The 26,554-nt window shown below is 36.3% G+C and overlaps 1 protein-coding gene across 1 annotated transcript in view; it reads right to left on the bottom strand.

Annotated features, from left to right (window-relative positions):
* LOC139964588 (uncharacterized) overlaps window positions 1-26,554 on the bottom strand; it is a 36,199-nt gene continuing 9,645 nt past the window's right edge. The window contains exons 2-3 of the mRNA XM_071966302.1: window positions 8,556-8,678; window positions 1-5,867 (exon numbers count right to left, since the gene is read on the bottom strand). Coding sequence (XP_071822403.1) covers window positions 5,581-5,867; window positions 8,556-8,678 — 410 coding nt within the window. The 3' untranslated portion in view covers window positions 1-5,580. The remainder of the gene's footprint in view (window positions 5,868-8,555; window positions 8,679-26,554) is intronic.

The raw sequence follows: 26,554 nt of genomic DNA on the forward strand, positions 1-26,554 counted from the left end.
TATTATGATATTTTACTATCAGAAAATATAACCAAAAAGCCAGTCGGTTTTGTGATTCCTTGTCATAAAATTTGCTCAAAATTCCACATAACTATCTGATTAATGTAGAGCAGGTGATGAGTTAAATTTGTTCAATAATTAAGTGAGAACCAGAAAAGATCAGATATTTCCATCTCTTGTGTGTATCACCCCCTTGTGGGCATCAACCATTTATTTCACTGGTAAGGATTTCACAGTATAGAAGTTTGATTCGAAATGGTTTACTTCATATGTGAAATATAAACACATAGATGTATGAATAAAAGGATATATTCTTTTACCAAATCTGAGCTTGCAAATCAGCTCTGCTACCAACCATCCCTCTAATAATTGTTATTAATGAATTAGAGTTATATGTTTAATGTATAGTTAAATGGCGTTACTGGTAAAAAGTAGAAGAGCAATTTTTAAGCATAAGATAGCTAACGCCGTCATGACGAGGAGAGGAGTTATTATTTGTGTTAGCAAGCGCTATACGTTCCAATCATTAGTAGTAATAGGCCGGTGGTAATTTCATTCTCTTGGTGAGCAATGTACTGTTAATGAGGTAGCTGGTTTGGTTACTAACGCTCGGTTTAGATTGGGCTTAAGGAAACTGTTAACTTTCCTCCAAAACATACGAGATCCTTTTCGCCGGCGATCTCGCTTCAGGTTGTCTTTAGTTTATTTGTTTCCTGATGATTAGTTAATGGCCAGCCAAAAGACCAATAAATATAAATACCCGATTTATTGGGCATTTGACTTGCCATATGAGTGCGCTTGAAGCAAGACTATCAACTTGCTGGAGCAGATTTCATTTCCTGGATGACTTTGTTGAAGACTTATAGAGCTCCTTGACAAAACTAAACTGAACTGAATTTGACCAATGCTATGTTCACCAAAAGGAAAATCATAGCATTGGAGAATTCACAGATTAATTATAGCTTTAAGTTGGAGTTATCATAGTTGAAAAGTTTTGCAGACTTTGACACCCCGTTGACCACAAATGACCTTTGACTTCCACCAATTTCAATAGGGTTCTTGTACTCACCAAGCTGGATCTGCGTACCATGTATGAATTTCAACAAAGATGTTATTGACATATTTTCAGATTTTGACCTTTGTTGACCCCAAATGACAATTGAACTTCACAGACAACGATAGGGTTCTTGTTTACTCAATAACACGGATCCATTACGAAGTATGAGATGAATCCACCATTAACTTGCTGAGTTTCGATGTGTCACATACTGTCACACAATGTCACATACTACACACACATGCCATCTATTTCACATAGATTACTTCTGCCTCCGACAAGGCATCAAAAAAAAAAGGACAAAATTATTGCAAACAACGTTGTAATGCTATTACATAAACACACGGTACAAGCTGCATAATATCTCTGCTTTCAACATTGTCAAAAGGTGAAATAAACTCGGAATTAAAAACAAATTGTTTGATCGCTAGATAGTGGAGCGGATTAAAAATATAATCTTCCCACCTTTACATGCCTCTACCCTTCCACCTGTCCCACGCCTCCCCATCGTATCCCAGTACGGCTGTACCCATTACCAACTTCGAAAAAGTATGTTTTGCTCGATTCAAAGATTATAGACCTATATTGCATTCACTTATGTATGCACTGTTGGCCTTCCATGAAAGTTTACTTGAACCGTTCTCGTTTCGACCTTTCACAGATCATCTTGAAAGCACCCCCCCCCCCCCGGTTACATCATATCATAACACTCGTAGGTTTTTATCGAATCGTTCAGTCTTCAGCGATAAATGAATAGGACCACTTGAACTATTGAGAGGCATAAAGTATCTCTTCTCTTTATTTCTTAACATTTCTCATAATTTCAAGACTCTCCTATACGACTGAAATGACCTAGTTTCCATGGCTCGCCGAATAGTCACAATTTTGTCATCAAGTAATCCAATATCCTAGACACGAGATATATTTAAATCAAATTAACAAGTATTAGCAGTAGCAATTTGAAGTAACCATTCCAAATATATGTCACAGCTTAAACTGCAGACGTTGTTTAGCGTATAGCCTATGTTGCGCGGTTTACTGCAGTCTGTATCGCTATGCAACGAGGAGTAATTGAAATAAACTGTTATGCAAAGCACAATATTAAGTTGTAGTTTAAATTAATTTGTCATTGTTGGATATATATGCTACTACATGGACATAACTTATCAATTTTAAAATCCATCTCAAAATTGTCAGTATATGCCAGAGACTGTTCGGTCTAAACAAATTAAAATTCACAATTGGTGTTGCCAGGTCTGGAGCAGCCTCACAGTATTTAAGTTTCCCACGTAGTAGTTGTTCCGCGTAAAAGGAAAGCTTGATCGAACCGAACGATATGTACAAAAGTGTTAACAAAGGATACGAGCAAATGAACACAAAATAAAAATAAGTATTTAAGCTTTCCTTACAACTGATTGACATATATATATGACAATACCAGAAAATTTATTTGAAGAAAAGATTGAATTGACAATAATAAAAATCGATACATCCTACACAGACAAGCAGATCCAGTCTGACAAGCATTTGTTCGACGTAATTATAATATATGCATATTCATAATTTTCTTATAAGAAAGTATCATGATTCATCTACAGCTAATGTATATACATCAATTTTAAATGAATGTAGAATAAAAACAATTACACAAATTAGCAGAAATGTCTCTTTCAATGAAAAAACAAAAATCTCGATCAAGTTTTGCTGTTGTTCTTGTTGATATGGTTTCCATGGAAATGGAGAAAAGAAATTATTCAAGTTGTCATTTTAACGTTAATAACGTTAGTCATTTTGTTCACTGGAAGAATACACACAGAAGTAGGGTATAAGACTATGCGAACATCCCTGCTGCGAATAAAGCATGTAGTAAGTTGAATTAACCGTGAATTGTGTTGTATGTATGTGGTTTGTATCAATGTGTTGTATCTATGTATGTATGTATGTATGTATGTATGTATGTATGTGTGGTATATATTCCCTGTTAAAAGTACATGTGATACAACACCCGGCGTTACTGTAATCTCTGTGTCCAACGGCTGGATACACACATGAAGTAACTTTGTCGTGATTAAACAGGTCATAATATCGAAAGGTGACATGAGTCATGAGTGTGTGAACTGATCGAGTTGGGCGAAAGAACCTGCAGAACTTGGATGTTTCATAATTTTTGGGGTATCGACAAACTCTGTGGGGGAATTTAGACTGATCTGCAGGAAAAGATAGAGGGAATGTGAATAAAACCACCCCCTTTTTTGTTGCTTCATCAAGAGTATAGTAAGAATAATGAGAAGATTGGGGAGGGGTGGAAGGCCGTCCCTGCCCTGCCGGATTTCTTTTAAGGATAAAGGAGCATATACCCTACCCGGTGACTGTGCTGTTTGGCTCAAATGTGGGACTGTGGTTGCGGCGTGGATCAATTTAGTCGTTTGGTTTTCGTGCCCAAGCTTTATCTTAACTTTTCTTAAAATCTATCTTGACTAGACACTAAATGAGTGGATTACATAAACTATATATGTAAATTATATACTTTATAAGTGTTGCAGTGGATTACATAAACTACAGTAACTATATACTTTATATATGTTGCGTTATGGTTATAAATATATGAAATGGCGAGGTGAAGATGAGGTGTGGTGAGGGTATAGGGGAGAGGCTTACTTCAGTACCTATACAGTCCTTATATGTGACATAAATGCAAATGAGGCTCATTGTTGTTATGTAATTACATCACTATTTTAACACTAGCCCAGAATCTTTTAAATACTAACACTGTTTCAATATTGGACACACGTTATAGCAGTATAGTACCAGTATTGTTTGTCATTTTGCATAAACGGTTTTACTCGAAATTGCGTTGAAAATATGCTAACCATTCTCTAAGGGAGATATTAAGTGTCACATTTCACCTTTTAACTACACCCCTCCCTTACCTCTCTCCGCCAACTTCAGGCCTTTGCACACCTGCACACGTGTAGACTTGCACACATGCACACATGCACACTCCTCTTTGTGGTACGTAGTCCATTGCATACAACGCTGTCTGGACATCAATAATATAAAACACTTCTAATTCTAGTCTAAGCAGTAAAATCAAAAGCTTACGTGTGTATTTAACTTCAAAATTTATAGCAATTACTGGTTCAGTCTTACTTAACATTAGTCAAAAACGTTTCCAATTGGTGAAATATTCAAAAAATGTTTGCGTATAGTCATGTTAAAGGTGTGCTATCGTGGTGAGGGATAGGTAAGGCCAGGGGGAGATCCTCCGCTCAGACCTTTGATTTTTTTCGTCAAAAACATAAACTAACGCCATAGTTGAAACGATGGAAGTGTCCTACACCTATAGAAGTGTATTCAACATATCTTTGCAGTGCAAACGGTTTCATTCTATTTTTTTTAAACGCAGCATCAGTTTTTGTTATATGACTTTGCCAATTAATTGAACAAAAACTCTATTGTGACACAAGCCTTTTACGACGGAACCCAATTATGGCAGTAATATCCAATGACTGCAAAATAACAATGAAGGTAGGCGACTTATTCATTATGTCTAGCGAAAACAGAATAGGGCCAACGTTGTTTTTCACAATATTATTTGTGCGGTTCGAGATTATATATATGTATAAATATATTCCTTTGTAAACAGGTGGCCTTGTACTTACTACAGGGTTTACCGGTTGATTATCAAAACGCCAATTGGTTTGTTCTTGTTACACTTCACAGAAAATACTACCAAACGGTGCCCTGCGGACATTGCATTGTCTTTGTTCATATTTACATGAATTTAGAAAAAAAAAACGTGTTTGTTATCAACAACCAGCACGAATTGCTATCCTACCTTTTATGAAGTTTGAATGCATTGTGACGGTAACAAGAAATATTATTGAAACGTTCAATCAGAAATAGATACATTTAGAAGACAACTACAAACGTAAATTTTATTGTTCCACATATAAACGACTAAAATAATGTTAGTATGTTGGTAACATTTACAGTCAATTCAGTATGTTCATTTCAAGATACTAACATTTGCAACAGTGAACTTGAAGCAAACAAGTGTCACGTGTGGGTTCAGATACGCAAACTAATGTTGCTTCAAACATTTCATTGTCGTGGAATCTGTCGTGGAATTTCCATCTATGTTCCACAAGTTCCACCCACTGTTACGTGACATAAGCCGTCACGTGACGTCAGAACATATTACGTCACTTTCTGCTTCCATTTCATGGAATCTGTTTTCATCTTTGTAGTTCAGTTCCAATCATAACAGGTTCCACCAACCGTAATGTGACGTATGCCGTCACGTGACGTAAGAACATATTACGTCACTTTCTGCTTCAATTTCTACACATGCAATACATGATGAATTATTTGTTCCAGCAAATTAATTATGATATTGTCCAGTGTACGATTTCCCATTAATATCGTCATTACGTAACAATTCATATCAAGTAGCCATTTTTGGCCTCTCTCTACATAAAATCACCTTCGTCTACGGATTCATTACGTCATTGATATCGTCATCATCTGTCTCGCAATGAAAGTAAATTGCCTTCACTCGAAGATAATAATTGTAAAACATGAATAGATATGGCGATCACCATGGTTATCAAGATGGCGCTGCAGTCCCCCTGTAAGAAGTGTCCAGCAGAATGTTCATTGCATTTATCCTCGTGGCAACACCATACACAGTCGTAGTTATCCTCTGACAAAACATCACAGTTTGGATTTTCCGTTTTCGATCTTTCATTCTCACAGAAAGTATCATCGACGCAGCTCTTGGTCACGTTCAGTATAGCTCTACTCCCGACTATATTAACAAAAACAAAACAAAAACAAAAAGGAAATAAAACAGTTTGGGCAACGCAAATGATGCGTCTGATTTTGGTGATTGCCCAAAAAATCTGAAAATTTTGACTCCCATGCCTGACACAACACTGTCTGCGTATCTGACGCTCAATAATCGCATTTTATATCGATAAAAGGACCGGCTTGAAGCATGCCGGTAGTCTTATTATTTATGCCTAAATCCCTGACATTGTTAACGTAGTTACAGCCCACGAGACCGAAGGTCCGCGAGACCGAAATTAAAAAAAGGTCCGCGACACCGAAGGTCTTCGAGACCGAAACTATTACAAGGCCCTATAACAGTGGTAAGATAAATATTACTACCGGTAATATTACGTTGATAAAGCGCGTAATAAAAAAATTTACAGCCATTTCTTTTCATAGTGGATACCAGTGACTTATACGCAAGGGGGCTGGGACGGCTTGTATTGATACTATGCCTCCACCAGTGGCGTAACCAGAGGGGGTCGCTCTCAGAAGTCTCACTCCCCCCCGTCCCCTGCTGCCCCAAATGAAATATTAGAAAACAATATAACTTAATAATTAGATATAGCGATACCCTATTTTAAACAATATTGCATGCCCCCCCCCCTTGTCAATCTCTTTGACCGGCCCTGAAGCCCCTCTAATGAAAAAGTCTAGTTACTCCTATCGATGGACCATGTATAGACCTTCGGTCTCGCGGACCTTCGGTCTCGTGGAATTCCCCCGTATAGGTGACCCATGCTTTACTTCTTGGTGCAAGGCCAATGTTTAGAACTATGTTACTTTGTTATGAAGATGCAGTTATTTAGGTTTGTTGACTTGGGAATACCACATTGTGGAAAATTCATAATTAAACAGTTCTATACATTTGAGAAAAATATGCCGTCGATATTTCATCTTAAATACAGAAGGAACAGTGCTTAAGCTTAACACTAGGTCTTAAGTTGACGTGTCCTTGTTACACTCGACATGACATTGTTTTCATGTTTTGTTCATTCATGAAGACACAAATTTTTTCATTATATTTGTGCTTTAAGATGTATTTAATGCTATCCAATCAGATTTAATCCCATTTTTTTACCCTTTTTAAACAGTTGTTTGTCTGCATCAATTTAAAGTGATGTGGGTATTAATTTTAATTAATTCGACTCAATACTGACCTATATTCAAACTTCACGCTTGCATAAGAATTGTTGTTGTTTTTCTCACCAAATGACATCTGTCAAATACCACCTATAAATTCAGACCTATTTTATATGTTAAATGGAACAGACCTAAGCCAGTATCATGGCATACCAATAATTATGTTCACTGGTGTTTAACTTCGTCGAATTTTCATGTTTTTCTTGAAATTCATGCCCAAGGTGATGTTTTTCTTCATAGAGCCTGATGAAGCAAAGACGAGCACGTCTTTTGAATTCACAACGGAAAGGTTTTCTGAAAGAACGGCATGAAATTTCACTCCTTCTGTCAATTACGGTTCCCCACAGTTTTGATTAATAGTATGTGTTAGAAACAACTAGTTTATTTGCACGTATGGCTTTCATTATTCGGTACCCTTATCACAGTTTGCGGCATGTAAACAAACCACACTTCACAGTACTCATTAACTGTTTTGCGTCAACCCAAATATGACATGAATTACCAGTGAATGTGTCTTGGAATTTAGGACATTAATCGCATGGTGTGGACCTCTCTCTGTCACTCTCGGTGGGTTAATTAAATAGCTGCAGGACTTTATAAACTATTTATCACTTCCGAGGCCCGCCAAATAGGACAAGTATGTAGAGGTTCTATAGTAAACACAGCCTCACCTAAAGGCCACAGAGTAACGATTCTTTGTGAAGTTTAGAACCTAAAACTACCATCAATTTGGCTTTCAAGTTACGGCCTCGTTCATGGGATTGAAAAATACAAATAAGTTTGAGTACTTAACCTTTGCTAGCCTATACGGCAGTTTTGTAAAGTTTAAGTCACTGATTTGACCTCGAGTCAAGTCGAGTCGCTTTTTCTGTTGACTTGACTCAAGTCTGAACCCTGAAACTGAAGTCTGAAACTGAAGATGACCTGATTCGACTCGGACTCGAACGTTACTTGACTCTAGTAAAAGAAAGTGACTCATTCCATCGCTTAGAAGGCATTAAAGCAGACTAACCATTTGATTCTACGTACGCCAAAAGAAAAGAAACACATACATCCGCGTTCGAAACTAGTGTAAACAGAATTAGGTTATGGATACAAATTAAGCAGATATTCCAACTCTGTATATATATATATATATATATACACACACACACATACATATATATATATATTTATATATATGTATATATATATATATATTTATATATATATATATTTATATATATATATACACACACACATACATATATATATATTTATATATATGTATAAATATATATATATATATATATATATATAAATATATATATATATATTTATATATATGTATAAATATATATATATATATATTTATATACATAGTTGGAAAGCTGTAAGAGAAGAAAAATTATATTCGGTCCGTTTAATTATATCCTTTATCAACTTTATGTCATCGTTCTTGGCCTGGATGTAGGGACGGGGGAGTTGTGAGGTAAATGGTGTACCCCACGTGACTATAATCTCGCATATACAGGTTACTTACTTGCATATTTGACTTGTGTAAAGCACGTTGTGTAGCCAGTTATACATAGATCTAAGAATTGGTTCTGTTGGCATTCTTCCTTAGTTACAGATACGGGGCATCGATAGCATTCCATTGAGATAACTGCAAGAAACAAAAGAAAACCAAAACTGATGAAAAGAGGAATTAATAAATGAAAATTAATTAATTGTGTGCCTCTTATTGTGCTGTTTTCATTTGAATTATGATAAAAATTAAAACAATTCATGAGGTTTGGTGGACGAATAGTGAGAAGAGTTTCAAATGCTCGTATTTTCTTCGTTCTGACATAAATACTTCCTCTATTATGGTCAATCCATCCTTTGATTTTTCAGGAGGACTGATGGGGATGGGGGGGGGGTGGGTTGTTAAACTCCTCTTCTCATTCAAAAAGTTAACCCTAACTCTATATCGTACATATATCATACATAGGCTTGATTATACGCTGTCTATTTCCTCTTAAAGATCTGTCCTGAAAGAGCAAAATAAACTTAAATAAAAACAGCATCACTTATCGAACCATGTCATCGCGGAACTACTCCATACAGGTTATATGTAGTTATATCACGCACATATCATCCACCAGCCATCTTATAGATAACAATTATGCACACTTCATTCTTCATCTCAAATTTACACTCGAAGCTTTTCCATCCTCATTATCTTCTTTTTTTTCTTTTAGTGGGCGACTTTTCCTTCCATCATTTTCCGACATATATTTTAATGTTATACGGATTTTATACGGCCGCTCGTGAAGTGCATATTGCCTGGAAGGTTTAATAAACTTTGTTTTTCATTTTCCTGTCCTCGCCTTCAAGAAAAAGACGTTCATAGTTCCTCACTTGAACAGTAAGTTGTACTTGAGAGTAGCATCACTCTCGTACTTACGATCAATAAACCCTTTTGCGACCCCTTTAAGTATTTTGGTGTTGAGCGTTAGAGAGAGAGTATCATATTAAAGTAACAGTCCCCATGTAATAGTGATGGTCCAAATACCCTACCAGAACTTTAAAGATCGTCGCCTTCTCAAGATCTGAAAGTTATAATACGCCATATTATGGATATGAATAATAATATAATACATATTTATAACAATTTGCAATAAGCGTTAAGACAGAAACGGGTGAAATGATAGAACCTGTTTCGAATTTGCAATACTGCTTGTAGATGTTTCATACACAAAAAGCAAACGTAATTCTTTGAAGTTGAAGTGATAGGCCTACTGTTCAACTTAGCTACAATATCATTGAACATTAACTTCAAACCGACGGCTATTCCTTAATAAAGATGAAATCAATACGATGCTTCTCATGTTTTTAATATTGAAATACAAAATGCTATGAGTGCGTAGGTTGTTGCTATGTAATATATGATTTCCATTCACTCATGAACTATCAGAAACCTCTCCTGCTTCTTGCAAGGTAATTAATTTGGGTACAACGAGTACTTTAATGACCTTCTAGTACACCACTGTAACATGAACTTGAATAAAACGTCATTTGACATTAAACCTCTCTTTTCAAATTGATTGATAAATTCATTCTTGAACTTCAACTCATTTTTCTTGTAATTATCCATTCGAGTGACACTAAAGTACATGATAAGGTTTACATATCGCCACGTCGGTGTACATGCATGGAGAGAAGGCCATGTTTGATTGGTCACACCGCACATAGCAACCAACTTGTCAGATTCCTTGACTGTAAATTGCACTGATTGAAATTTCATATTTGCGCGGAAAAGACCACAAAAAGAGGGCAGTCTTCTCCTTTTTCCCACGTTTTTTTGTTTTTATTCATTTTTTGAAATAAATATAACTCATCAATAAACTATGTTATGAATGGATATGAGTGTCGCATGGTGCGGAACCAACAACGTTTACCAGTAATAAAAAATAAAAGAAAAGGCCAATACACCGCTTTAATTTAACTGAATTTGACGAAGAATAATCCATGGATAGAGATGTATGTATGTATGTATGTATGTATATGTGATCTTCCCGTGTGATATTCTCATTCCAAACCAAACAGAATGACTAATGTGTTCTAGTGTTTGCTTTAACCATTTGTTAATTTAATACTCACTACAGTCCTCGATATATCAACTCGGGTTCTCTTTAAGTCATCACTGACCGAATAATGTAATAACCGACGGATCTTTTGAGGGCGCCCTGGGATAGTCACGAAACTAAAGACAACATTGCTGAGGATTGTCAAGACGTATTGTCGCCGTTAGCATGCGCTGATGTGATGCATAAGTAAGTTAAGATGAGTGAAAAAAACGGCACAAGATCGATAAATAATATTTGAGTTGCTCAAAAACTTGGATGAAAACTAGCAATGCAAACATGCATTGGCGTTTCGATGACTTAACTAGTTAAAATTTTATCGGAGATTCTTGAAGATATATTCCCTTCTTGAGATCCGGTGTTTACAAAGGTGTCTACTTTTTGAGGTTTAGTGGTCTCGTGGGATACCTTTGACCTCCACCATATATGAGGATAGCATATCAAGGTATATAATAATGTTTACATAATTCATCCAAGAAAGAAGATGAACACGAAAGACCAAACAAGCAAACCGACTGCTCCGCTCTCAACCCCTGTAGTCCCCTTGCATCGAGACTGCGACTGTGTGATCATCGTCAGGTGTGTATAACGCTATATACAATATAGACTGTTTGAGATTTCACCCGCGTAGGTTATGCGTATTAACGGTTATGCTGTATACGCATATATTCTGTCAATGGAAATGAGTCATATAATACGTGATTAAATGAAGTTAAGAGATCAGTTTTTCATTGTTGTAGCTGCAGGTATATACGCTGCATGCGAAGAATTCCTTTTAATGCTTGTTAGTGGTTCTTGCACAAATACGGTCAAAATTAGACCACGACTCTACACACTTCTACATGTGTCATTTGTTTAAGATGCTATTAACATTTGTCAGTGTTTAAGACAGACAGTATTCCAGCCTTTACAGAGTTACTATATGGAAACCTGTATCAGGTTATATGAACTTGTCACAAATAAAAGTCTTTATAACCTATGCATTTCTGTGTTCTGCTTAATGTGTAGTTAGTTATGAAGGGTCAGGTGGATGCATGACTTTCCAATACGTGTAACTTAACAGTATATAATATGTTTAAAACTGGCCGTTACTTTGTGTCTTACCTTAATTTATCTAACGAAAACCTTTATTCCAAATTGTGTGTGAACCGGATCGTACACGCTTCCGTACTTTCAAGAAGCACATATTCTTTTCCGTGTACGCTGTATAACCCTATAAGCCTGTTCGGTGTTAATTTATGCTTAATAAAGTAACACTTTTCTATGCATCAACTAATAAGATATATGCAAATTATATATGCTTAAGAACTCACTATGAAATTCAGATAATTGTTACTCGGCATGTCTTCGAGTTAACCCCCCCCCCACACCCCGGGATGAGTGTGTCATATCTGCCTTGCTATGGCTTCACATCAAGAAGAAGACAAATACCTCTGAAACTTCAAAAAGAAATACAGTTTAAGCCCCCGAGCAATCGGAAACTTCACCGGTCTGACTTTTTCGTACAATAAATGAAACGCTCCCCCATAAAGAAATACTTTATTGCCACCTTTACAATATTCGATTTTACCACCGTCAGCGCAAGGAAACGAAAAAGAAAAGGGCAAAGGTTTCTAGATTACTTCTTTGTATACAGGTATGAATTTGTGATAACTGTTATGTGATGGAGTGTCTACAATATCACTATATATATATATATATATATATATATATATATATATATATATATATATATATATATATATATATAAATATATATATATACCAGTTCTGCGATGTAACGAAATAAAATTTAAAAAATCTTGGATAGTTATTGGCAGGACTTTTCGGGGATGATGCCTGCGCATAACCAAGCCGTCATGATATCGATGATCAACAAACTTTCTTAATTGGTGAAGAAATGACATGAACAGAACATGTTTATGAATGCTTATAATACACATTACTTACTTCTCAAGCCCACCCCTTCCCTGTGATTAATTGTTATATTAGTTTTTAAATGATGTTTTTGCTGTATGTTTACAAATGGAGGGAATGCTTCGTGAAGTTCGTGAACAACCTCCGCATATGAAAAATTCCCATATATGATGCACGTACACTGTGCAGATAGCGAACCATTTTACACAGTTAATTCCCAATTGAAATTGTTTGTCATTGACAAAAATCAGTTTACTTGCTTCAAGTTCGGCGGGGTACTGCTTTCATCACTCTGTGATATATTTGCAATGATATATAGGCTCGCTAATATTGGGGTTTGACTAGTCCAAGAGTCACTCGCCAAAATTTCATTAATCATAAAATATAGTGCCGGGAGTAAATATGTAAGGTAGTGGTTGTTATATATGTTGGGTGACATTCAGAAGTGCCGGGCGCAGCCGCCCGGCGTGAGCACATCCCTGTTAATGTCTCTCGAGTTATGATAAGAAAAACTTCTATTCTTTAACAATCAAACTTCATAGAAATCAATAAAGGTTTAATAAGACGTTCAGAGCTCAGTTAGTTTAATATATATAAACACATAGAGGATAGATTAAACAAATTCCTGATTGCCGTGCAGGGGCTACTATATATATTAGATATAAATGGTCTAAACAAAAGAAAACCAAAATTAAGAATAACTCTTCTTGCTCCTACAGGGTAAATCAAATTACCATAAGATAAGACAGAAGCACAAGTCAACGAGTTTCTGTCGCACTACTATAGTGTCATTGAACAGAATGTTATCGGGCAAATTATTATATGTAGGCATATGTGAATATTGAGAAGCTACATTCAGTTGGTTATATATATTTTAGTATCTATCTTTCGTTCGAGTATAGTCAGGAGAACAAACTCTCTAGATTATTCATTCAATTTGAAAATCAATACTCTTCATTTCTTTCCCGGCAATCTATCTCTTTCTGTTCATATCTACTCTCCAAGGCTATACTCACTCTCAGATGAAGTAAAGTATAGTGAATGCAACTTCAAGAGCAATTTCACCTTCTCCAACATCAAGAAAAAAACCCCATCTTCATCTCGGTTCACAAGGGATGAAAGTGATATGGTACAGAATCGAGAGAGGTTATCACTTCCGATTTCTTTTAGTCTTTTTGTTTGCTTCGCGTCATATTTATGCCGCACGTGACTTGCTTGAGTAGGTACAATGATTAGATACGAGTGTGTCGAGTCGTAAGTATCTTTGAAATAAATTGAAAATAAAATAAAATGACAGATCTTAACCAACAATGCTGTAGCTGGGCAGACGTATCGCATTTAAAGGGATAAACCGGAGTGCAGGCTCTAGACAACACGACAAATGTAGAGACGACATAAATACTACAGCCGAGTAATGAACCCTTCCTTCAGTACTGCAGGAAATTACTCACATTGGGATTCAGTTATGACGTCTTAGTAGCACATTTTTTCTGTAATCCACATACATATTCCTCTGTGCAAAAAAAAATATTTTACTTTATTTTTTATATACCAAAGTGATGTCATTCTCTATGTTGTTGCCAAACATATTCATAAAATTTCCCCCAAAAAATCTTACATGCTCGTGATAAAATATGTTATCAGGATGCAACTCTTTACTAATGCTTTATATTTAATGAGACAACCCAATAATAGTCTATATACAGAAGCATAACGAGTGAGCATTAGGACGAACACGTTGGAACTTCCTTTGTCTTTATTATGGCAATATCGACTGCTTAGTCATTAGAATACGCGCAGTTTGTCACCAATTTCGTGCAACACCTTGTCATTTGTACTTGCGCAGTTTGTCATATTGCACAGCAATCGATTATAGGCAATAATGTACAAGCGCAGTTGTAATCATTGCACGATATGATTGGTCTAGAGCATTTTGGCGGGAAAAAGTGCAACGTGTAACTTAGTGGTATGCAGAGTGAAAACGAAAGAAACACTCTCTCTCTAAGCATACATGATTAAAGGTATAAATATTTATACCGTTTTACCGCATGCATCCATGAAGATTTTCCCTTATATCGCACGAAAATTTACTACTTCTATCCAGTATGTAGTAATTTACATACAAAAAACTGTAAAACCCCTTTCTGCCCAAGCCAAGTTCATGGAAAAGACTTTCATTTGAAATTCAAATAAGAAGGGTGATTTTGACCTGTTTTAGTTCAGGCTCGGTGTTTTTTCTGACTTAGCTAGCAAATCCTTACTAATGTACGTTATAGGCAATATGGTGATAAGCATGGATTAAAGAGGCCTACCATGGCTACAACGTTATGGTCTCAGTGCTGTAATAAATCACATAGTATTTCAGTGTAACTCCGCTGTCAGAGTATTTACATTCTTTAGTGAATGTATAACTATCCAAAGTACCTCTCTTAAAATCCCTTTTGTTGAAAACAAGTCCACTTGGCCCATGATGTGTTATACAATTAACCAGGGAGGTGTTATTTACCTAGTCCCGTATATAACTAACTGCATGATCTGCGTAATGCAGGCTTGTAACTTATACCATATTATATTTATACTGCCAGCAATCGATTGATAGCTACATTAGTTATTATTGGATCAACTTTTAATTTTACCTCTACTATTTTGATGGTCGTTGCCAGTGGCGTAGGAAGGTACTTTTGAGTGGGGGGGGGGGGGGGGGCTGAAGACTGATGGCCGGCCTGGGGGAGGGGTCTAAGGGGAGGGGGTGTCCCCCTCCCCTTTGGAATTTTTTGCATTTCCAGGTGGCCTCAGATGCAATTTGGTGCAATATAGCACACTTCAACACCCACTCCATTTTGTAAACTTAATTTTGTATTTTCACCTGGCCTTAGATGCAATTTGGTGCTCCGAATGAGATTTTTTTTCTCATTTGGAAATGAAAAAGGGGTTTTCTGACTTGCGAACCGGGGGGGCGGAATGATACTTCCGCCCCCCGGTTCCTACGCCCTTGGTCGTTGCAACGGGGACGATGTGGGGGGGGGGGGGTAGATATACGATAGATCAGTGGCGGAATGGGACATAAATTGCTACCGGATTGGTGATCAAACCGGTTGCTCTGGCAACAATCGGCACAGTTGGCGCCTCGGACGAAACTAGCAGCTAGCTTTCGCGACCAAGATGAAATTTGCAACTTCGGCACTCAACCTGCACGGATGACGATGTTTTGGGGTCTTCGGACTCAGGCCCTGCATTGTTTCAGACGGGTATAACTAAAGAATGGTTTAAAGTATATTGTAGCGCTGCAAGCTTGGTTGGAATAATAGCGAAGCTGTAGTTGAAGTCCAACCGCACAGTATAACTACCCGGTTTTTATTTATGATCAGATAATTATCTGAAATAAAACGTAAATTTAGAAATGGGTGGATTATTCTGTTGCTATCTCAAGACGCCCCCCCCCCCCCTGCTTTCATGAAAAATTATCGTGTTTTTTCATTTTTGCATTCCTGACAGTGTTGAACTCCTCATATATCTTGTACACTATACCATAAGGCACCGCTCCCTTTATATATATATATATATATATATATATATATATATATATATATATATATATATAAACATATATATATATAGGCTATATATATAGGCTATATATATATATATAGGCTATATATATATATATGCTATATATATATATATATGCTTTATATATGTATATATATATGCTTTCCTTAGTACAGTAAGTTAGATCATGTAAATGACATCTTCCATCTCCCCCCCCCCCCCTCCCCGCCAGCACACCTCACTCTATCCCAACTTCATCTATTTCTAAAGATACTCTCGCATCGTACCATTTTCCTTAGCACATCATGTAAAAGCATAAATTACTACATATTGCTACAATACATACACAAAGTATATAGATTATATATTCAACAATCTCAATGATTCCAGAATAGTGTGAATGTGCGCGGTTTCATTCCTTTGGACGCACTTTGTGCATCCTCACTGTTCATTACATTTTGAATTATTCTTTGACTATTTATCAAACATTCAAAGAGCTTTCATATCTAACATTCGATATAGTACATCAACCTCACTCACAGAAATCAAATCTCATTAAATATTTGATGAGTTGATGAATCTAGGCTGGTAAAGACACCATCAGAGATTCCTATAGGCTATATATACACGATGAGGTACATACAAGATTATAAGATTAAAGCCATACGTACAACGTATGCCCTAGTGATACATTTCTTTTCTCTGAAGAGAGGAAATCACATGAATTCCACTTCACAAAATGGATACTTTTTAATAACTATTTTGCGTTACAAATGGTTTAAACATTTTCTCCTTCAAGTGTGCAGCTAGGGAGAACGAGTATGGTATGTAAATAATAGGTAGGTAATGTGTGCTTCAAGATATAGGCCTATGCATATGCAGGCTAACTTCATGACGTCTATTTTGAAAGTTAAGAAGCTTTCTTCGCGGGATTTAAACATTTGTCGGGAAGTTACTTTCCACAAACTGACAACAGATGTTAATTCTACCCAAGTGCTTTTATATCCGCGTGGAGTGAGATGTAACAACGCAAAGAATATCAGCCGGATTTCATATTTGGATAAGTAATTAAGCTGGGTTCGTATGTTGAATTATTTCAACTGATTGTATGTTGTAACTAACCGACTCCATTTCCCCCCCTCCAACTTCAGCCTAATACCCACCCACACCGCCCTCCCGCACACAAACATAAATGACCCTTGTTTATGTGATCATTCATTTCAGCTTTGAGCCTTTTCTTAATCCATCGTCCAAGCTTGAAAGAGAGTCATTTAAACATGGGATCATCTGCAAGGATGAGGCGTCAGCAACGCGCGTAATGTGAAATGACAGGTTTAAGACCTTGCAACGTGATTGGATGTGCTTGCCGCATTTCGTCAACATAAGTAACTTATCATCATAATGGGAAGAACGTCTAATTCTTTAATCCGTAAATCCAGTAAATCTCGGTTTTTCTATGTAATTATGTAAAATAAATTCCGGCTGATTAAATGGCGAGCTTCCTAAATCATCTGTAGAATTAAGTATATCACGAGATAAGCACACCGACATTAAGTCAGTTTCTATTAGCCTTACATTGCAGCCGTTTTCACTGGTGGATTGATGATGTTTACTGGGTTATAAAATGATATTTATGGATACTGTATACAGGTATATATAGTCCAAACATATCCGCTTACTTGACGGTTCGTTGGAAATATATCGATAGTTACTTTCTACGACGCCACCTTTTACGGTAATTAGGCCTACTTCCTAACACCTGGTTATAAATATGGTAACCTAATATATTAAGTGTGCATGTGTGTGACAGTGTATACTCTAGTGAGTAAGTGTAATAATACTAATGCTGGATGCACGGTTAGATCGACACTTATGTTGCCTGACGAATAATAGTTTGTATGTTTGGTCGCCAACGTCCAATGGTTCTGTCACATTAATTAAAATAAAATTACAAAAAATGATGAAAGTTATTTACCTCTCACATATTGTTTAAATCTCAAAATGAATGAATATTATAATTAGCTCAGTATAGTAGTTCATAAATTCACAAGTTGACAAATTTCGTCACCCAAATATTTTGTTTCCATATTAAAAAATCAATAATTTGCAGAAAGCAAATAAGAAATTTTATTCATGTTTTGCATTGTTTGAAATAAAACTTGAAAGTTGAGCAAGTGACCAGCATATTAATATGACTTCGGTATACTTAAACAACGAAAGTGTTTTAGAGGCTTCTGATCACATTAGCGTGTAATCAAGAGATTCTGTACAGTTTACTGGATACTGTCTTTATAAACGTTAATGCATGTTCTTGAATGTGTTACGTAATCTATAGACAGGTTCAAATTAGCTGTCATGCAACCGCAACAACTTAATTACAAATCACGAATTCAGACCCGATTCTTGTATGCAAACTGCAATTATACGCATATAGATACGCTTAGTTTCTTCTATGACGGTGTGGTATGCTTACACCATCTTTTGACGTTTCTTTTGAAAAGCAGCAAGTCATGTTAAGATTAATAAACATGTTATAACATTATCATCCACTGCAGCGAAACGACAACACAATATATGTTAAAACCTCATTGATAACGACAAATATGTACGCTGCAAATACAGTGAAGGACTATGAACATAATACTATATGTGTGAGAAATTCATGTTTTCTGGTATACTTCTAACATTTTTCAATAAATCTAGAAGAGTTCATGAATAAAGGGAGAGGTTTTGTTCCAATCCCCATTCCGTACCCCTTCCTGTCGTTTCCCACAGCGATTCCTCTTATATAAATATACATAGCCTACGATATGTAGGCCATATACTTACACAATTGCAACACAGTAAGTGATGCCGAAGCTTTTCATATAGTTCATTTCTCAGAATTGCCCAAAGCGATATTCTTGAAATCATTTTTCTCTGATTCGATTTTTCTCCCCTTAATGAGAAACGAGAGTTCCTCTGTAGTTGACGGCTACGAATGTATAAATTGTCCCAGTGGATCTAGAATATAAACATTTTCAGATTAACAAATGGCGTCTTGTAGAGTCCCATGGTTCCCTTTAAAAGCACTTATATGATACCAGGTTTTCTATGTAAAGTGACTCCTCGAACAGGATTGTTTTGAGGCAGTCTATAATTGCAAACAAAACCTATAGATCGATGCATATCTACCATCGGTAATGGACAGGGAGTAAAAGTAATTAATATTTTAGGTCAAAAGGTCAACATGTAACCCCAGCAGGTGTTTTGTGCGAAGCCTGAAGTTTGCAAGTCTTCTGTCCAGGCAAATCTTTGAATCAGAAAAAAAAACCTATCATTTCGGGAATTCATTTTGAGCATCGGAGTTAGGTTTTTGGACGCAAAGGCTATAGAATGCAATATTTCTAAAAGGTCACGCATATAGACGGTCAATGTTAGAGATGTTAGCGCAACGTTGTTCTATCAGAAAAGTGTAGCGTGATGGGTTTTGTATTATATATTTAAAAAAAAATTTTATTAATCTTTTCTTGTGAGCGACTTCACAAATTTATGACAAAAGTCGTCTCATAACAAATCAAATCATTTTTACAATTTATGTTGTATAGAGACGACTCCGCATTTAAACTTTCTATCACAGGCTGTTTACCCCCCGGTTAGCCCATGCACCCCCCCACCCCACGCATGCCTCCACATAACCCTTCCTTTATGACATAGCTAGCTATTACAAGATATATATGAAAATTAATAGCAAATATATATAATACAATTTAAACAGCTTCAATTTATGCAAGGAGCTGGTACAAATCACTGAGTACATATGTGACCTTTGTGGAGAGGGGAGTGGATCCAATCACCAACTAACTATAAAACACATGGAAGAATATAAACTATAAAAAGCCGTATAATAATATAGTCTGTGAGAATTGAAGTAGACAAGGTATACTGTGGAAAATACCCCAAACACCCCACCCCCTACACCCCCACCCCCAAGTACAACCTTCACCTGCTCTGTTCACAATGAAAAGTCCCAGGTTTATATAGGTTTAAACAGGCATGTAATGGTAAGGCTTTAGCGATAAGTACATTCTGCATGCTATTGAAGGATTTGACCCACAAAACCTAAACATTTGTGTACATATTGAATTTCCTTATAAGATAATCACCATGCAAATATAATTCACAACCATGATACCCTATAGCAGCATCATAAGTAGGCTGGAGACACTTGTCAACATACACTGAGATTTAATGCTATTTTGAATAACAATGGAGAAGAAAAACGCGCCATTCAGCTTTTCTCATATTCAACTCGATAAAGAGCGGTAGGCTCGACTGTATATAGTATACACAACAGGGAGAGAGAAAACCAGTTATACGTACGCGTAGTTCTATGTACAGGAATTAAACAGAAGGAACGCATTGACAGGACCAAAACAAAATATACAGGGGATCGAATCAATTTTGTGCGTTTCGGGATGTTAGTGTGCCCGTGCTCTGTTGAGCACTTTTAAAGCGGTGTTCATTTTTGATCAACGACTTCCTTTGACAGAAAGAAAAAGCCTAAGCTTGACTAATGTCTCATCCTTAGCGTCTTCCCTTCATTTTGAATTAAGGTGAGTAGGCCTATACACTTTGTTTATCTTTTACTACTGAAATTTTCTACAAAACAAAATAAATAAATATGCCCTCCTGTTTTTCAATCCCATATTGTATGCATATCGTACAATATTGTATGTTGTTCCCAGTAGATGCACCTCAAATGCACAAAACGGTTCGGGTGATATAACACCATAGGCTTTAGACCCCCTAGAAAAATTCAGAGGGATCACTCCCCCCCCCCCCCGTATGTGAAGCACAATTCTGTAACATGAACCAGTACAACCTATAAAGTGGACGATTTTTATAAATGGTTTCAAAAGTTGCAACATATAGCATCATTTTATATCGACCCCTCCCCCATTTTACCATTTTTTCAGCGGGAAGGGGATTGAACCATTGAACATATTAGCCTACCCCCCAGTACCTGCCCACCTGAATGACACTGAACAGAAAATCTTATAAGAAAGTTAAACTGTAAGGGACTATATCTGGTTGTATATCGTGAATCATAATTAAGTCATTCAAGATCAACATATGATATAGCATATGTAGCCCTTCCTTACGCATTATACATTCCATTAAGGCAGGTAAAGGAAACTATATTCAACCAATGGATATATATTTTATTTTTGTTTTTCGTACCACCTCTGTCAAAGGAGATGGGTGGGTGTCTGGTGCTATGTTATAGGTCAATAGGTCAGTTAAATGAAATAATATCCCGTTAAACTGATCGGTAACTCGTGTACATCATGGCTGGCACCTGTCTAAGAATGCGTTATAGGGCTATCAACATGCCCAGAGCTCAGTTGAAATGTAAAGAAATTCCATAGACTGGTCGGTAACTAATGTATGACCCCGCTGACACTTCTGTCAAAGAATTTTATGTCATAGGCTTATACCATGCCCAGAGCTCAAGTTTAAAATTAAAGAAATTCCAATAGATTGATCGGTAACTAACGCATGACCCGTCTGATTATTATCTATATATACAAGTTCAATCTCTGGCAAGCTTTGACGTAATTTAATAAGTCGTTTCCTCGGAACTGTTCGACGCAATTTCTCTTCCGCAAAAACAGAAGTTGGTTTGTTTAAATTTGTCGAGTGCCTCGCTATTAGTCACTTGCATTGCGGCGTTTACTGTTAATGAGATTTTCGCCTTGGCATGCGTTTCTCACAGCTGATCATATTCTGATGGGACGTCTATAACAATGCGATGGTATTGCTAAGTAGCTTCCTGGCACGTATAGGGTAATCAATCAAGACATTATGGTCATCTTCATAAGATAGGAAACGCGTCTCGATAATGCCAGCAGTCGAATGACCATCAGGCAGTGGTCAATGCTGGCCTCAATTCTCGGTAAGAGAAAATATCAGTGCAAGATACAAGATTGATAAGAACAAACGGGCAAGTGTCATCAAAATGACAACGATGAAACAAACAATATTTGGAGAAAAAAACGGATTGTTTTCGATTTGAAGGGAAGAACACTGATTGATTAAGTTTCCTGTACAAATTCGTAGAAAAGACATTCTAGGTGACTCGGTCACCAGTTCGCCAATAAAATGCAACTTACGTGCAATATATATTAGGTTGACTAATACCTCAGTTTGTTGTAAGAACCAAGCAGATTTTACATTTACACAAAAGTTGACTGATAGTGTATATATTTTATATGTGACGTTCATTTAAACATGCAATAGTCCGTGTATTCGACTGCATACATTTAAAATCACGCTATATTCCTTCTGTCAATATGTTGGAAGATCTTTACGTACTCTTTTATTTTCTTAATTTCGCCCCCTTCCACCCCCGCCATCTCCCTCCTGTTTTTGTCTTGTTTCTGTTGCCTTTTCTCTTTGGTAGCAACCATTTTTAACCTTCGTTATTTGCTTGATCTCTTATAATTACATTTATGAAGGCCTTTTCTTTATCAATATTTGTACAGTTATATATTCGAACTAAAAACAACTATGAAACTCAATTACAGAGTCGAATTTAATATCTTATAATTCAATTTCGAAGTCATAGTTTATATAAATGTCAAGAACAGAAACAAATTCAATCAAAATAGGTCAGAAACATGGACAGATTTAAACTTCCGGTCATGTGATTGCTGGTATATGCTTATCTTGGAGAGCAAATGTTTGGGAGGTTCTTCTTTTTTCTTTTAAGCTTTTAATCCATTTTGTTACTTCGTACGTTATCGTTTATAACATAATACTGCTTAACGCGCATATGTTTAGGTATATATATATATAGCCTATATTCTATATTACATTGCATATACCAAAATTATATCTGTCCATATCCCATGAAGTGGGCTTTTTCTACACCTCCCTTGTGTGTTTGTATCTTCGTAGCCTCCCGCAATCTCCTCCGTATAGTATTAACGCTAAATATTTCTCTCACCTAAACATGTATACTTTCAGCATTTGAGATTTAAATTTTAGATACGTCTCTTAAGCATATACATATATTTATATGTATTTCTCTCACGTTTATGGACAAGCAAGGACTAAAATAAATCAAGGGAACTTCATACTGTCCAAATTTCCCTCCTTATTTACAATTTAAAACTGAAAACTTAATTCAGCGACCTCGTTGGATAGTATAAACAAGACATCAACAGATTTATATTTCCAGGAGCAAAATGAGGCCTAGGCAACATAGCAGCTTATGTCACGTAATCTATTTTACCTTCTTTGGCAAAATGAGGTAAGAAAATTGGAGAAAACGTAGCGTAATTTCTAGTAGAAAGTCACACTACGATACATGTGGAGTTTTTAAGATGTAAATGTACATGCGCATATTTCAGGTTTCAGTCAATGACGTGAACAGGATATCAAAGGTTGGGCCAAATTCCGACTGATTTTAGGAATAGAGGCAAAAACTCTTCATGGCGAAGAGCTGTGGGCGGATCAGCAATTTTACGAATGAAAATTGTGGCTGTGGGGTCGCTGACTATAAATTAGAACTATAATTAGGTCTTAACGCAATGTTGTTCCTACAAATACTTGTGCAAGTTCCCGCCCACCGATTGATGATAGAGGATGGGGAGGGGGGGGGGCTGCCCGACTGACCATGAAGGTGGGGTCATGCCGCCCATTACTCTTTACGCACGCCACTTATAGCTTTCGGAAATATAACTCACAAGTAACGCCATCGCTCTTGTATAGATTGACGTAATATTTGCGCCAAAAGTATAGTAAACAAATTGAGAAAGTACACTGAGAAAGTACACTGAGTACACTGTTCATAAATCCTCATTAAACAATTCACTTCGTATATTGAATTCAAATGTTCATATCTTTCTTGAAATAATGTGGCGACATTTATTATGGTTTTCGATGCTAAATTCCCTTCCCAGGCAGTTCATTAGCTTTCAAATAATAAGTATATCTAAATACCTTGTTGTAAGTTTCAGACAGTATTAAATTGGTTTTCCTATTTTGTTTTATGTGAAAACTTTGAGAACCAATCATTCTTATCGACTTTTACCTGTTACTCGTCAATTTTTATTTTTGCCAACAAGTTTCAATTTATATTCTAAGATACCGATAGTTTCTAGAGATAACTTCCCATCAGAATCGAATGCAAAAAACGAGGGTTTGTCACGTCTGTTTTTTTTTACCACTTTTTTCGTTGAATACCTTATTTCGAGCCTCCATAATAACAACCGAAGATAATCTTTCTGCACATTACTGATTGTTTTATTCCACCGGGAAGTTTAATCACGCCTTTCCCATTATACGGTACCAAACATGGCTGTTTTTCATTATAAACATTGGCGTTCTGTACAAGTAAACTGATATAATTTGACACTTTTGTTTAAGGAAGACCTGGATATGTAGGTCTCAGGCGTGCACACATATATACATATATGATATACTATAGTGTATTACAATGATATATGGTGTACACTATACTGCTATGCATTACTTAACCTCTACTGCAATATACTGCTATGCTGTACACTATCACATATACTATACATCTATACAATGCTATTTACCTTTATGTTATAACGTATTCTTCTAAAGACCGAAACTCTACAACGGTAAAAGGTTAAGGCAATATTCTTGTGCGACGACTTAATCTAGTTCCGTTTGTAGTAATTAATGAAGCCGCGTGGTAATAGATACCGTACCCGATTATTGCTTTAATATTTGTATATGGCAATGTCGTATGTACTTAACCGACATTGCCGCTATTTTTATTATGGACTCACGTGGAATATTTAACTCGCGCAGTATTCCTTATTAAGGAAGTAAAATTTATCCGCGTGTCACTAATGTCACTCGTTAGAAATATTTCGTCGCACCCAGATGAACATTAAATCTCCGCACGTTCTATTCTGATTAACAACACAGTTGTGCTATAGGTTTATCCCGTAGTTAAAAGCTGGTAGCCAAAATGTAGCAACGCATGTATATTAGTTGCGCAAAAGGAATGTAGGGCTGTCAGTTACCATGGTGATCTAACATACATATTATCCAAGGTTTTACATTTTTATTGAAAATCAAATAGTGTATGCCTAGGAATGTGCATTCCTTTATCTTCGTAAAATTGTTAGTAAAGGTCAAATTGAAATCGATTGAAAAGTGCGCATGTGCAGTGGCTTACATATAGTCATCAATGACTATTGATTAACATATAGATATATAGCTGTGATCCATTAAAAATCATTGATTTTCTCACGTTGGGCTTACAGCGACTCCATTCCACTGATATGAATTTCAGTACGGCGAAGTGGAGGACGTGTGAATACTTTATATGCTGAGTTCGATCTTGTTTATTTAAAAAAAATAACGTTGAACTTTATTGTTCGAAAGTGTAAAACAGAGTCCTAAATCTCTATAGATTTGTTTAATTAACGGGTGCACTGAATTTCCAGAAATCCCCATGACTTCAAATTATGTACTGACAATACACAGCGCGACTGCGACCTTCATTCGCAAGCACAGGCGGAGAAATTCATTGTTAAAAAAGTGCAAATTCGATTAGTTTGTCTCCAAAAAAGTAATCGCTATGTATATATACAAAGTTTAGAAATCCGAACTAATTTGCCCACGACGAGGCTAGTCTGTGTGAAAACCGGCGCGTCGGCGCACATCATAAACGCGCTGTAAACAATTTGTTATGGATTTGAAGAAAAAAAAAACTATTATAAAGCAACATTTCAACAATATTAGCATATAAATCACTATTATATTTCTTCCATTGTTTACGGGTTTGTACATGTGTAGCTCTGTCTTCTTTAAGGTTAAGCGATGTTGTCTCTTTTCTTTAAGAATGCAACGAAGAGTACAAGAAAAGTGCATCTTTATACCCACGAGAGGTTTCTACGCGCCTCACTAGACGTGAACGTTATTTCCTATGAATGTTACGTAATTACTCTTAGATCAGCGAGCACGAAAATTACCCTGTAATACAAATGAGACTAGATTGGTAAACTTGTAGCTAAGGTTTCTGTATAATGGTGGAATCCTCGATCGATGCCAAACGGAAAGTTGTGACTTAAATTTAATAAAAGGAAATTTTATTGTAATAACAAATTATTTCAAATTATAATGTATAGAGAAGAATTCATGAAATTTAACATTTTGCTTTTTCTAAATGTGATTGAAATTCCATTCAATGTTCCATAGCCTAACAGAAAAAATAAAATAAAAAACAAAAGGCAAAATAAAGTTGCATCATTTTTAGTTGCTGAGAAGACCGATGTACTTAGTCAACAAGGATCCGGTTGTTTGAAGTTATCATCTTTCTAACAAATACTAAATTCACCAACCTAATTAAGTTACCGGAAGATAGATTCCCACAGAGACCATTTAATCATGTTTCACAAGTTAGCACATGCGACCA

This window comes from Apostichopus japonicus, chromosome 23, assembly GCF_037975245.1.
Source record: "Apostichopus japonicus isolate 1M-3 chromosome 23, ASM3797524v1, whole genome shotgun sequence".
Classification (NCBI taxonomy): domain Eukaryota; kingdom Metazoa; phylum Echinodermata; class Holothuroidea; order Aspidochirotida; family Stichopodidae; genus Apostichopus; species Apostichopus japonicus.